Here is a 13,977-nt window from a genome sequence, read left to right on the forward strand (position 1 = left end):
ACGCAAACAATGTAAACTGTTTACATTATGACTTCTGCAGAAATGTGCTCTGTTTTTGGGCATATTGCTGCGACACCAGACCCGCCCCTTGTCACATCTCCGTTTAGTTTCTGTGATCTGTGGTCCAGTAACTTTATACATTAGACCTCGCGTTAAATCGAATAATTAATTAAGCCAACATCATAAAAAAGCTTTATCTGATGACTTCTCGCCTCTTCTCAGCCTTGCTGGAAAACGAGCCTTATGCCTGTCCCCTAGTCCTTTCATCTCAGAAATCTCATGAGATGTAATCTAGTGCCTGAATCAGATTATGTCCACCCCTGATAAGGGTGCATTCAAATAAGTTAGAGCGTTAATAATTAATTCTACGTAGGTACTAGGCTAGGAGACACTCCTAGGAGACTTCAAGGAAATAGAGCTTTAGTAGGCTTAATATACGTTGCAATTTTGCGGTGCGACACTTTGGCTAGTTTATTGGATAAAAGGTGTAGTGATTAGGTCTCTTAGGATAAGTGATTTTCAGTGCGCTAAATGGAGCAGTCAGGACAATCTAATATTACTTTGTGAAATAAACGTATGTTTATAGAGATGATATGTGAGATGTGCGTTTAAAGTTATGGTTAATGCAAAATATCAGCCAAAATTGTATAGCACCAAGTTATTATGAAAGCTTTCATGATGAAGTAGGTACAATGTTAATGTCACTCAAATTCAGAACTCAAGTGCAGTCATAAAAGGTCGTCTACATAAATTATACGTTTTATTTTTGTGTACTTTACGATCTTGTTGTGACATTATGCGTCATATCTCTAAGAGGAATGTGTTTGGTCCATTTTAGGGCCATTTTTCATTAGACCTTATACATAATAATAATAATAATAATAAAAGCCTTTATTCACTGACCATTTTAACTTACATGCTATTTTTTAAGATAATAATATAGATATTCTTAAATCTAATTTAACATAGGTAGCACAATTAATTTTATTAGCAACCGCTTTGATCAGGTTGTCTGTCGACATAGGCCTCCCCCAATTGTTTCCACGTCTCTCTTTCCTTGGCAGACCTTCTCCATCCTTTTGGTAAATCGTCCTCCCATCTTTTGATTTGACCACCTCGTTGTCTTTTCCCGTTCCTCGGATACCACTCTATTACATCCTTAGTCCATTTCTCTTTATTAGTCCTCATTATATGTCCAGTCCAGTTCCATTTAAGTTTTCTTATTTTTTGCAACACGTCACTGACCTTTGTCCTTTTCCTTATTTTTGAAGTTGTCCATCGATCCCGTAATTTTATGTTAAGCATGCTTCTTTCCATGTTGCGTTGACAAACTATTAGTTTTTGGTTGTTTTTGTTAGTCGCAGGCCAAGTTTGACATCCATAGGTAAGACATGGTAGAATACATGTGTTATATAATTTGCTTTTCATTGCCATGGGAATTGTTTCATTTTTGACTATTTCTTTTAGAGACCAGTATCGTTTCCAAGTGTTGCATATTCTTCTATCTATTTCCTTAGAATATTGGTCTTTTATTGAAATAAGTTGTCCTAAATATATATATTCATCCACGTATTCTATTCTTTCTTGTCCTATTGCTATATTTTCTTTTACGGCATTTGTCATCACTTTAGTCTTCGATGGATTCATTGTTAAACCTGCTTTTCTGCTTTCGACATCTAATTGTTGTAACATAGTTTGCAGTATGCTTGCAAGCATTAGTAAGAAAATTCAAGAAACGATAAGAAATCACAAAAAAGAAGAAAGACTGAAAGTTTTGAAAGAACAAATAGAAAAAACAGGCGGTATTAAGAGAGGTCTGAAACAGTTGAAAGAATACACACAATGGATACCCAACATGAAAACTAAAAACAAGAAGAAAAAAGAGAAAATTACGACAAAGAGACTATCAATAGCAAAAGTAGCGACAGATTTTTACAAGAACCTATACACAGACACAGATAAAACAACGCCAGAAGAAGAAAAAAAGGGAGCTTACGAAGAAGAAGAAATACCTTATATACTAGAATCTGAGGTCAGAAAAGCTATACTATCACAAAAAAGTGGAAAAGCTTCTGGAGATGATAAAATATCGAATGAACTACTAAAACAGTCTCTACCAACGATATCCAAATATGTGACTCATCTTTTTAATGAAATAATAGCAACTGAACAAATACCCATTCAATGGACGAAATCAACCATCATTTTACTGCATAAAAAAGGTGACAAAAATGAAATAAATAATTATAGACCTATAAGTCTTATGTCCAATTTATATAAAGTATTCTCAAAAATAATACTCGGGCGAATATCGAAACACCTGGAAGAAAACCAACCGAGAGAACAAGCTGGATTTCGCGCAGATTATTCTACTATCGACCATATTCTTGTAGTGAAGCAAGTAATTGAAAAGCTTAACGAATATGGGCAACTGTATTATATGGCATTCGTCGATTACAATAAGGCTTTTGATTCGCTGAGTCATATATATATCTGGAAAACGCTAGAAAACCAAGGAGTAGAAGGAAAATACATTAAAATCATAAAGGAAATTTATAAAAACACCACAGCAACAGTCCAACTTGAACAACAAGGCGAAGAATTTAGAGTTCTAAAAGGCGTTAGGCAAGGAGATCCACTTTCCCCAAAACTTTTCACAGCAGTATTAGAAAATATATTCAGAAATTTAAACTGGGGACGTTTTGGAATAAATATTAACGGATTGAACCTAAATCATTTAAGATTTGCAGACGACATAGTAATTTTCGCTGAGAAACCAAGACCTTATACAGCGTGTCCCAGAATGGGTGAATCAAACTGCTAGGGGAGGTAGCTCTACTAATGTATTATCCCTAAAAATATGATTTGATTCACCCTGCATGAAAGGTAGATTTTCCCATTACAAACTTTAGTAAGTGAAAAAGATAAACACTTCGAATTCTGTCTCTTTCTTTTTTATTGTGTTCCGAGATAGAAAAATAGTGCTGAATTTATTGTCATACTAGCTTTCCGCCCGCGGCTTCGCCCGCGTGGAATTTTGTCTGTCACAGAAAAACAATATCGCGCGCGTATTTGCTCACCGTTTAGACCTACCCTGGACTACGACAAACATTGTAAAACCAAAATCAGCTCAATCGGCCCAGCCGTTCTCGAGTTTTAATCAGACTAACGAACATCAATTCATTATTATTTATATAGATTCCTATAATGAGTAGGAATTATAGGTTTTCCATGCTAGCTTTCAGTCAAATGGTAGCCTAAATCTTTTTCTTCCCCGACTTAGGCGTGAAAACTTGACAAAAAAACAGCCAGAGTTACTTTAGTAGCATACAATTATTTTAATACAAGTAAGCTAAGTATGTATTATTACGAGAGTAAGTAAGTAGTTAGTGAAATTAATGGAAGTGTTGGAGGCGTTACTATAGCTACTGTACAGAACTACAGATTGCTTGGCAACGTCGTCATATTCACGAATATGATCCTTAATGTTTGTATCTAACTAGCTTTTTTCCGCGAATTACTTCGAGAAGATTTCTATGAAAAGTTACCTAATTGATTTTATTGGCTTTTCCGTGAAGGCCTAACAAACATGGATTTATCCAATAATCCTTAACAACTTTTATGAAGGACTGTAATACTCTGGATAGGGCGCTTTCAAATGTGGCGTGTATAATCTGTCACCAAAAAATTGTGGAAGTCTGTCAGATTATAATTTGACGTAGTTAGATTACAATCTAACGTAATGAAACCCACTGTTAGTTTACAATCACACGCGTAATATTAAAAATTTACGGAATTCACAATTTTACGGTGACATATTCTCAACGCTTGGTGCGACCGTAATGCGACAGTTAGTAGGTACACATGATAGTAGGTGTCGTGCAAGGAACGAGCATGCAAATGTACCAGTTACAGGCATGTGTGTCGCCACCTTAATGTGTCGCATCAGTAGAGCTTTTATAATTTCATACCGCAACAATCACGCCACAATCGTGCCACTGCAGCGCTACGTCACGCTCTAATCTGAAGCCGCCCTTATTTTAAGTTAGGTATTCGAAATACCGCCTCAGGTGATCTGTCGCTCATCATTAAATACCCACGCGCAATGTGGGACGTAGGTATGCGAAGTTTATATTTACGTAAATTAGTTTTTTTTGTAAGAAAAAATATTATTTTGTTTATTATCCCACTACAAATTATTCGCTGGCTGAAATGGAATTTTTTAGAAATGTATTTTTACTAAATAGGACAACAATACGCTTCAAATTCACATTTTATTTTACTGTCTGTCAGTTTGTTTAAATTATTTACAATGTGTCAGGCTGTTTTTCTTTCATAGAAACTAGGTATATAAAAATGTTTATTTCTTTCGTCAAAGGTTTTTGGTAACACAATGGAAAAAAAAACAAATACATAGATTTGTAAATGTAGATATTTTTGTAGAGATATTTAATTGTATGTATCTAAGTTAACCCTCCGTGTACGAGGTGACTAAAAGTTACGTCCCGTACCAGGTGGGGTATGACATACCCCAAAATACAAAGTGATAAAACTTTCATTAAACATTTTTTTAGGTGGTATTTAATATTGATATTGATTATTTACGTATGCTAATTAAGTGTAAGAAAAGCTCTGAGCTGAAAATATGTATTATAACATTTTTGTCATAAAAAAAACAAAAAGTCACAATTTCCGTTGTTCTTGTAATTTAGGAATCAGTTTCTTATGTATAATTTTTAATTAGTGCCTTTAATTATGACAACCATTTTTATTTAACAAAGTAAAAGATATTTACTTATAATTTAAAAGTAAATTAAAAACTGGAGGGTATAAATTAATTTTGATCATCGTATTTTAATTTCTTTCTTCTTTCTTTCTTTTTCAGCCAAATGACGTCCACTGCTGGACAAAGGCCTCCCCCAAGGTTTTCCATAATGAACGGTCCTGCGCTGCCCGCATCCAGGCTCTTCCCGCGACTTTTACCAGATCGTCGGTCCACCTAACTATTTTAATTTACCCCGATTCTAATGAAAGAAAATGAGTATGCTCAATGCATAAAATGGGAGCGTAACAATTTTATTTATTTATAAAATATGTTATTCCATTTTAGCAGCCCATAAATTGTATCACCAAGTATAAATTGTAGCCCATAAGTGTATGTTCACATACATCTTCGGATCTCAGTTCTAAACTTCCAGATTCGCACTAAAAGTCATCTCATTTGACTAAAAGTGCTTGAAAATTTCAGATTCCGTGAAAATCACGAAAAATATTATTTGTATTGAATTTTATTCAATTAACAAAGCTAAAGATAAATAAATTACACCAAAACTGTAAGATATTTTTTTAAACTTTTTAACAACGTCCCGTACCAGGTGGGGTGTGTGACACCCACACGCACTTTAAAGGCATGTAACTCAGTTGGTATTCACCGCTGGATTGATTTTGCAACGCTGATCGAAGCAGCACCGCCATAATTCCAGCTACTGAGAATTTCAAAATTAGCACTTGCAAATTTTTAAAATTATGACGATTTTTAAAGGACTGGGGTGTGTCACACCCCACCTCGTACAGCGAGGGTTAAGTAATCATCGTCCCATTAAAAATACCAAGTTTATCAATTTATTTCAATTTATTTTTAAAAACCTTTTCCAAAAGACCTTTAGTAAGTTAATCGTCTCCAGAAGCAATTTTTCATTACGTCTAGCATAATTAACATTAATTTGATTTAAATATTACTTAGGTATATTATTTTAATGTATATTACACAGTGTGTCTCTCTTTGCAGAACAGGTCGCCGCCGCCCGCGCACATCCCCTCTGCGCTCATCTACGCGCCCTCGGAGCCCTTAGAGGTAAATATAAATATCTAATAACAGTATACAGGGTGTGGTTTTGTAAAACAACATCCATCTCAGGGGTGGTAGTACACATGATAGTAATCACAAGAAAAATATAAATAAAATTTTAACTATTACTTTATTAGTAAAAAACCTTGTTCAAACGGTTACTAAAACTTTCATGATGGCGCTTGTTACTGCCCGCACCACCCCCGCGTACCCCGCTACACCACCGAGCACATGCGGCCGCCACCCCGAGAGTGCGGGGGACTGTCCGATAGCCAGTTTTATATATTTTTTTGGCATCAGTGTCGTGTATACTACCGCCCCTGAGATGGACATTGTTTTACAAAACCACACCCTGTATATAAAATAAGTCAAAATTATAATAAGGATACTCTTACACCTTCTTCTGCTACTAAAAGAAAGCCCTCAACGTCACTCCACCTTGCTTGCGAAAACTCGCTGGATGCGATAAGGTGTAGTGCAGATAACAGACTGATATAGGCTGATGATGATTGTTATACACACAGTGAGCTCACGGAAAGTGGTCATAATAAAGACTATTTTATTGAGCTCACATCCTTAGTGATCAGAAGCATTTCGATCATTTTGGAACCCTACTAATGCGAAATAAGCTGAGTATCCACTAGCAACAATTGACGCTCAACACCGCGCGATTTGGCAACTGATTTGTATTCGTAACAGGCCGTATATCGCGCCAAGTCGGAATCATTGGATGCACAACTAATTCATAAATGCTCAACAACAAAAATTTGGAAAACACGCTCGCCATTCGATAAGAAACACGTCCTTCGCTTATCATGAAGAGGAACAAGTCATGATCAACGAGCAAATCTTAAAAAGGAATAAACGCAGTCCCTAAAAAGTAACTTACAGATGCGTATTGAAATGCGCGTGCGCTTCGATATGGCCGATAATGTCGGCTTGATTGCGTTTAATCGCGCGACGCTATGCCGGCGCCGATTCTGCAGTAATGCGACATTATAACCAATCAAGTTTAATTAAATCGCAATAAGGTTCCTGCAGATTTGAGTGGTATGCTTTGACAAGCAAGGGGCGAATATTGCTCTTTGCCAAAATAATTTATGTTGAGATTAAATGCTTAGGAAAGATGTTGTAATTCAATGGTTTGATTAAAGTTTCATTTGGTATTTTTACAATTTCTCTCCATTGAGATCCTGAATGAATAAATAAACCACTAACCATAATTCACCAAACTTTATTTACTTACATTAACATTAAATTAAATCCTAAAGAAGAAAAGTATGTAAATTATGCTGTAACATAGTTTATCCGATTTCTTATAAAGCTTTCTAGTAAATCAAGAGCTTGTTATTAAACCTTTACTTCAACAAATACAAAAACGTAGGTAGGTTATTCGGAATTTCTAAGTAACGAGGTGTACATATTCCAAATTAAATTAAACTGTAGCCATCAAAATTGACACAGCTCTACGTTTTCATATAAAAAAGAGTTTTCGCAACATTCGCGTTTAATTCCTCGCAAGTCTACAATGTTACAAACATCTGACAAGTCTGTGCGCACCTTTACCGCGCCACACATGAAGTGGTTTGCACTGTAAAATTTTATTACACTTTTTAAACACTTACCGCCAATTGGTATTGTCAACTATAAACTGTTTTTATACCATTCTATAGGTGCGCGTTCGTATAAAGAAATTAATTGCATTAATGAATGTGAAATTGAGTAGGGTTTCCTTTACTTTTTTTAAATATAGACTTTAATAACGCGCAGAATAAGGACAAAAACAAGTTGGAACCGTTAAATTATTTCTGATTAGTCAAATATCTTTGATTTAATAAACAGCATGTAATCTTAGAAATTAACACTAAATGCCCAATGCATGTAATTGATTTCTCTTTTAGTAGGTATTTATTTATTTATTTAATAGGACAACCAACAAGACATACACTGGAAGACAATCAATATCATTTTACATCATTTTATGTGTAGAACTTTTTCTTATTATTATCATCTTAGTAAAACTAGTCATATCTACGAGTAATTACATAAACAAAATACTACATTTTACTTAGTTTACTACTAGACACATCTATCTATCTACTAGCTGACCCAGCGAACTTTGTTCCGCCTTAATGGCAATAAATAAGCAGACTTTTTTTAAATTTCGAACGGGATAAAAAGTATCCTATGTCCTTCTCCTGGCTCTAAACTACCTCCCTGACAATTTTCAGGTAAATCGGTTCAGCCGTTCTAGAGTTATAAGTGAAGTAACTAACACGACTTTCTTTTATACTTTTTTGTTTAGATTAAGATAAAATGTATTTGCGCTTTTCGTAGCGCCACCCCCGCGCGGAACTAAGTTCCAATTTTCGTTAATAGATGGCGTTGACCGTAATGAGGATCAGTACTGTTGTAGAAAATTCAATAAAACTAGTATCTACGTTAATCTTTAAGACACAAGAAAGATATATCTTTTTGAATTATCCAAATCGGACCATTACTTACGAAGATATTAAGTAATAAACATAGGCCGTTTTTGCCGCTAAAAGTCAACGTACGCAGGGCCGCGTGACGTCATTATATCCGAATCGAGCGCAGCCGGCGTACTATTGGGATGGAAAATATTTTTTTCCAGCTAAACCATCAGTTTTAGAAAAAAACTTTTAATAACATTTATTCATCAAAATAAAGTAACCTATCGACCAGTAATTTAAAAAAATAAAAATTGTGAAAATTAAGTATCGCTATGTCCAAAAACCACATTTTCATAGGATTCGATGCAATGCGGAGACGCGGTTGGGGTGAGTGTAACTTAATGATTGTTTGTATTGAACATAATAATACATAATATGATGCTAATACCCAGTTTCTGGCCTGGGGGGGGGGATAAGTCATACCCAGCTTATAGCCTGAGGGGAGGGGCAAGCCTTACCCCGCTTCTGGCCTTGGTGGGAGGGGGGGGAGGGGCAAGTCATGCCCAGTTTCTGGCCTGGGGGGGGGGCTAAGTCATACCCAGCTTCTGGCCGAGGGGGAGTCATACCTAGCTTATGCTTATGGACTGGGGGAAGGGGCTAGCCTTACCCAGCTTCTGGCCTGGGGGAGGGGGGGGGGGGGGTCAAGTCATAACCAGTTTCTATGGGCTGGGGGGGGTATGTAATACCCAGCTTCTGGCCGAGGGGGAGTCATACCCAGCTTATGCTTATGGGCTGGGGGGAGGGGCTACCCTTACCCAGCTTCTGGCCTGGGGGGAGGGGGGGGGGTCAAGTCATACCCAGTTTCTGGCTTTTCTGGCATGGGGGGGGGGGGGTGTCATACCCAGCTTCGAAGGGGAGTCATATCCAGCTTATGCTTATGGCCTGGGGGGAGGGGCAAGCCTTACCCAGCTTCTGGCATGGGGGGAGAGGGAGGGGTCAAGTCATACCCAGTTTCGGGCCTGGGGGGGGGGGGGGTAAATCATACCCAACTTCTGGCCGAGGGGGAAGTCATGCCCAGCTTATGGCCTGGGGAGAGGAGGGGGGCGGGGGAGTCATACCCAGCTTCTAGGCTAAGATTAAATAGATTACCAGGAGGGAGCAGCTGTCCTTTCCTGCAGCAGCTGGTCCGCCCATGGGAACGGCGAATAGATAGGTAGGTACGTAGGTTTAACTCAGAAAAACTAAATAACAGGTAGGTATTGCGTGTACATCGAAATGATCTGCATAGAAATGTCTTGTAGCCTAGGCAGAGTGTATCTGCCTCAGCTATACCTTATTGTTAGAAGTAAATAAATTAATACTTATACATTTTTATATTTTACTTGGAAGAAGATATGACTCTAACAACACTTATGAACACTTTGTTTGAATAAATCGCCAAATATACCACCGCGGAGACCCCAATCGCGTCTCTGCGTTCCATTTAATCGTATGAGCGTATGGATTTTTTGCGTTATTTTTCACAATTTCTATTTTTAAAATTACCTATCGATAGCTTACTTTATTCTGATGAATATATGTCATTACAAGTTTTTCTCTCAAACTGATAGTTTGGCTAGAAAAAAATATTTTCTATCCACGCAGTACGCCGGCAGCGTTCGGATCGGATACAGTGACGTCAACGGTCCCGCGCCGGGCGGTCAGTGAACTTTTTTAGTAATTTGGCCATAACTTCGTCAATTTTTGTGGTAGAACAAAAATTTTTGGACTATGTATTAAGGATTTCTTAGCCCTATAAATCTGCATTCACAGCTAAAAATCGAAATGATCCTCATTGACTCGCGCTAACATTTGATTTTTTTCGGACTTTATAGGGTGTTTTGCATAACTGGTTTAATAAAGTTTTATCAGCCTACGGAAGTTGTGTTATTTAATCGTGTGATGTGAAGTGTGTGAACATTTGGACCTTAACGAGCCGGATATAAGGATTGGATTGCAGTGCACTATTGGATCGCAGTGATTTTTTACGGATTGTGGTTAGTGTGCCTAGCAAGGAAAACTGTAAGTAGAGTGACTGATAAATTAGCAAGAAAATTGAACTTAGTGCAAATTCCAGTGTTTTAGAACTTAGAAAAATTGTGAAATCGGTTGTATGGAAAAAAGACTTAGAAAAATTTTCGGTGGATTTTATATGGTGAAAAGACAATATTTTTTGGTGATTTTGTATGGCAAAAACACTTAGAAAAATTTTAGTGACTTTTGTATGGGGAAAAGACTTAGTACAATTTTGCGAATTTAGAACTTGTAATTTGTGAAGTGCTATTAGTTCGGAACATTTTGTTGCTACATTTGGACTTAAATAATTAGAGACAGTTTGCAGTTTAATTTTGATACGAAAAATAATAAGTTAAAATGGGTATTCAAGCGCTATTACGGGGACAAGAGGAATTATCATCACAAATAAATAGACTTTTGAGCAATTATAAGAAATCGAAAAGTAGAGTCACCAAACCATACATAGACACAAGATTAGAGTTATTAGAGTCAAACTTCGTAATATTTAAAAGAAATCACTTGGAAATACTGGAATTAGCTACAACAGAGGAGAGGAAAGACTTGCAATATTTTAGAGAAGATTTCTATTACAACTGTGAGGATGATTATTTAGAACTGAAGACTCTTATGAAGGAACATTTAGAGGAATTGGCCCCCAAGGTAGACACGGTCACCAAAGGCAGTGAAAACGTCACTGTGACCGCCCCAGCAAAATATGGTTTGAGAACTAAGTTGCCTGCCATAGAAATACCATCGTTCTCGGGAAATTACAATGAGTGGACTAGCTTTTATGATTTATTCAAATCATTAATTCACAATAACTCAGAGTTAAGCAACATCCAGAAGTACCACTATTTGAAGAGCAATCTCAAGGGCGAAGCCGAGTTATTGTTGAGACAATTTCCCTTAACCGAGGCAAACTACACGAAGGCCTTAGAATTGCTGGAGGCTAGATACGATAATAAGAGACTTATAGTACATGCACACATCACACGATTTATTGGTCAGAAGAAATTTCCGTCAGAATCAGCCAACACATTATTAGACACCACAAATGAAACTTTGAACGCATTGAATAATGTGGGCGTATCGACTACAAACTGGGACCCTCTGATTACGAACATCATTGTCGGTAAATTCGACAGTGAAAGTCATCGACTATGGGAGCAGAGGTTGGGAGGATCACGTGATATTCCAACTACTAAGGAGCTGCTGGATTTCATGGAGATGCGATTTAGAACTCTTGAGTCATTAAACATCACCACTCCGAAGGAAACGACAGTGAATCGCACTCCACCGTTGAAATCGTTTAAGGCCAGCGCTGAACCAATATGTACACTCTGTAGTAAGGACCATTATATACACAGTTGCAAAGATTTCACCAAATTGAGTCCAGAAGAACGACGTGACGTTGCTATAGAAAAACAGCTGTGCTTCAACTGTCTTATTCCGAAGCACAGTGTCCGATTTTGTCGTCAAAACACTTCGTGTAAGATTTGCCAGCGACGTCATCACTCACTCTTGCACCTGAATACTACAGAGACACAACAAACACATGCTACCCAAGTTGATAACGAAGAAGATGAAGAGGTTGGAGATTATGACACATCCCAGTTGGCGGTATACAAGGCTGATATAACCGGAACACAGGTCTTGTTGGCTACGGCATTGGTACAGATTCGAGGCAAGGATGGCAGAAGACACACCCTGAGAGCGCTGATCGACCAAGGTTCGCAGGCGTCTTTTATCACAACATCAGCTGCTCAGCGCTTAGGATTACACAGGGAACACTTATACAGCAGAGTTACAGGTGTTGATTCGAAGGTCAGTACGGTATCTAAGGAAGTCGTGGGTTTCAATTTATACTCACGACACGATGACAAACCTATTGTGGAGGTGAAAGCTCACGTACTGAAAACCTTAGCTTCAATTCTACCTAGAAAGGAGATAAATGTAACCTGCGCCTCTGAAATCAACAAATTGTCGTTAGCAGACCCCACGTTTAGTCGACCGAGTGGGATAGACCTTCTCTTAGGAGCAGAGATTTACGCACAAAGGACATTGTCAGAAACCGCCTAAAAAACCGCCCAAAAACATTAACCCATCATAATTATTTTCTATTTTTTTTAATACATTAAGCACCCTTTCATTCTAATGGACACTTAAGCATTGAAAAATTAAATAAATAAGTCTTTTAACGTTTATTCTATAATACTATTACAACTTCCGGACGTTTTGGTGCGTGGCATGGTCTAAAACCTATCAAGTTCCATAATTTTTGCCGATAAAATCTGTACGAGGCATTACCGTACTTTATTGCTGGGAGTCCATGTATAGTGATGTTCCTGCGGCCATCATAGACAATAAAATATCGATTTTGAAAATAAAATAAATCGATTAAACTGCTTTGAAGATTAGATTTGCGTTAAAAGCTAAAAAGATATTGACAGTTTGACACTATTACAAGAAGATATCTAAAGTGTCCAACTGGTCGAAGGTCGTAAATAAAATAAAAATAATTAGGACCATAAACTGATATTCATGGTATCATAACTGTAAAACTGTCAGAATCCGATGTTGAATCCAATGCCAGTTGAAGTGTGAGAAACATATATATTTTTTTTTTATGTGACAGGAGGCAAATGAGCAGACGGATCACCTGATATCAACCTAGTATAGTTGCCAGTCTCTCATAATCTATGCCAATGAGGGTTTTCGCGATTGAAAAATCCGCCAGATGGCAATACGTAGACGTGAGGTCCAAATGCTGCATGATTGGTTATTTTTGACATGACATTGACAGATATCCACCAATCATGCAGCATTTGGACCTCGCGTCTACGTATTGCCATCTCGCGGATTTTTCAATCGCGAAAACCCTCATTCATAGCACATGTATAATAATAGACCAAATGAACTTTTATAGATTGTGAAAGAGAAGATAGATTTTATTATTTTATTAAAATCTTGCCACGAGGTAGTTTTTCAGTAGAAACCAGGATTGGATAATCGCTACAGGCAAGTATCAGAACATTTTATAAATATTTTTAATCGATTATATCCATGTGAATCGTTTTAATAAATTGTCATTTTACTTTTTCAATTAAAACTTTTTCAATCCCTAGTCTTGTCAAACTGTCATAATGTCAACAAATTATAAATGTCACGTCATTTGACTCAATTTCAGTCTTCTGTGCGTTTATTGTATTTTTATTTCAATGAAATAGTGCTAAAGGGTTAGTACTAAAACTGAAAGCCTTTTTTCAGAAAGAAAACCAATGTGGTGCCCTTATTATTCATGCTGTTTGAAAGTTACAAGTCAGTGATACAGAGTTGCCGACATTATAACTCCGTAGTGATACCATACCAAAGAAGAAGTTTTCCTAAACACTTGTGTTGTTTTTATATGTGATCGAATAAAAAGGATTAATTCTACTGCTCAAATGGAATAACTTATCCCAAGAGACCGAATATAAAAAAACCTCTCCATAGAAATTATCACCATCACGAGGATGTGAATTTTTTTGAGAATTTGATATTGGTCCTGTAAGAATAGTTGTATTTCAGTAGTAGAATCAACCCTTCTTGTTTCATCAGCAAGAGTAACTTTAAAAACGCCCTGTAGGTAGGTATTATTAAGCTGAAGAGTTTGTTTAGTGT

General features: G+C 37.0%; 1 protein-coding gene across 1 annotated transcript in view; it reads left to right on the forward strand.

Moving 5' to 3' along the window:
* LOC135080246 (uncharacterized) overlaps window positions 1–13,977 on the forward strand; it is a 241,271-nt gene that overhangs the window by 148,802 nt on the left and 78,492 nt on the right. Inside the window, exon 5 of the mRNA XM_063974930.1 lies at window positions 5,789–5,854. Within this exon, the coding sequence (XP_063831000.1) occupies window positions 5,789–5,854 (66 nt within the window). The remainder of the gene's footprint in view (window positions 1–5,788; window positions 5,855–13,977) is intronic.

Source organism: Ostrinia nubilalis, chromosome 17, assembly GCF_963855985.1.
Source record: "Ostrinia nubilalis chromosome 17, ilOstNubi1.1, whole genome shotgun sequence".
Lineage (NCBI taxonomy): Eukaryota > Metazoa > Arthropoda > Insecta > Lepidoptera > Crambidae > Ostrinia > Ostrinia nubilalis.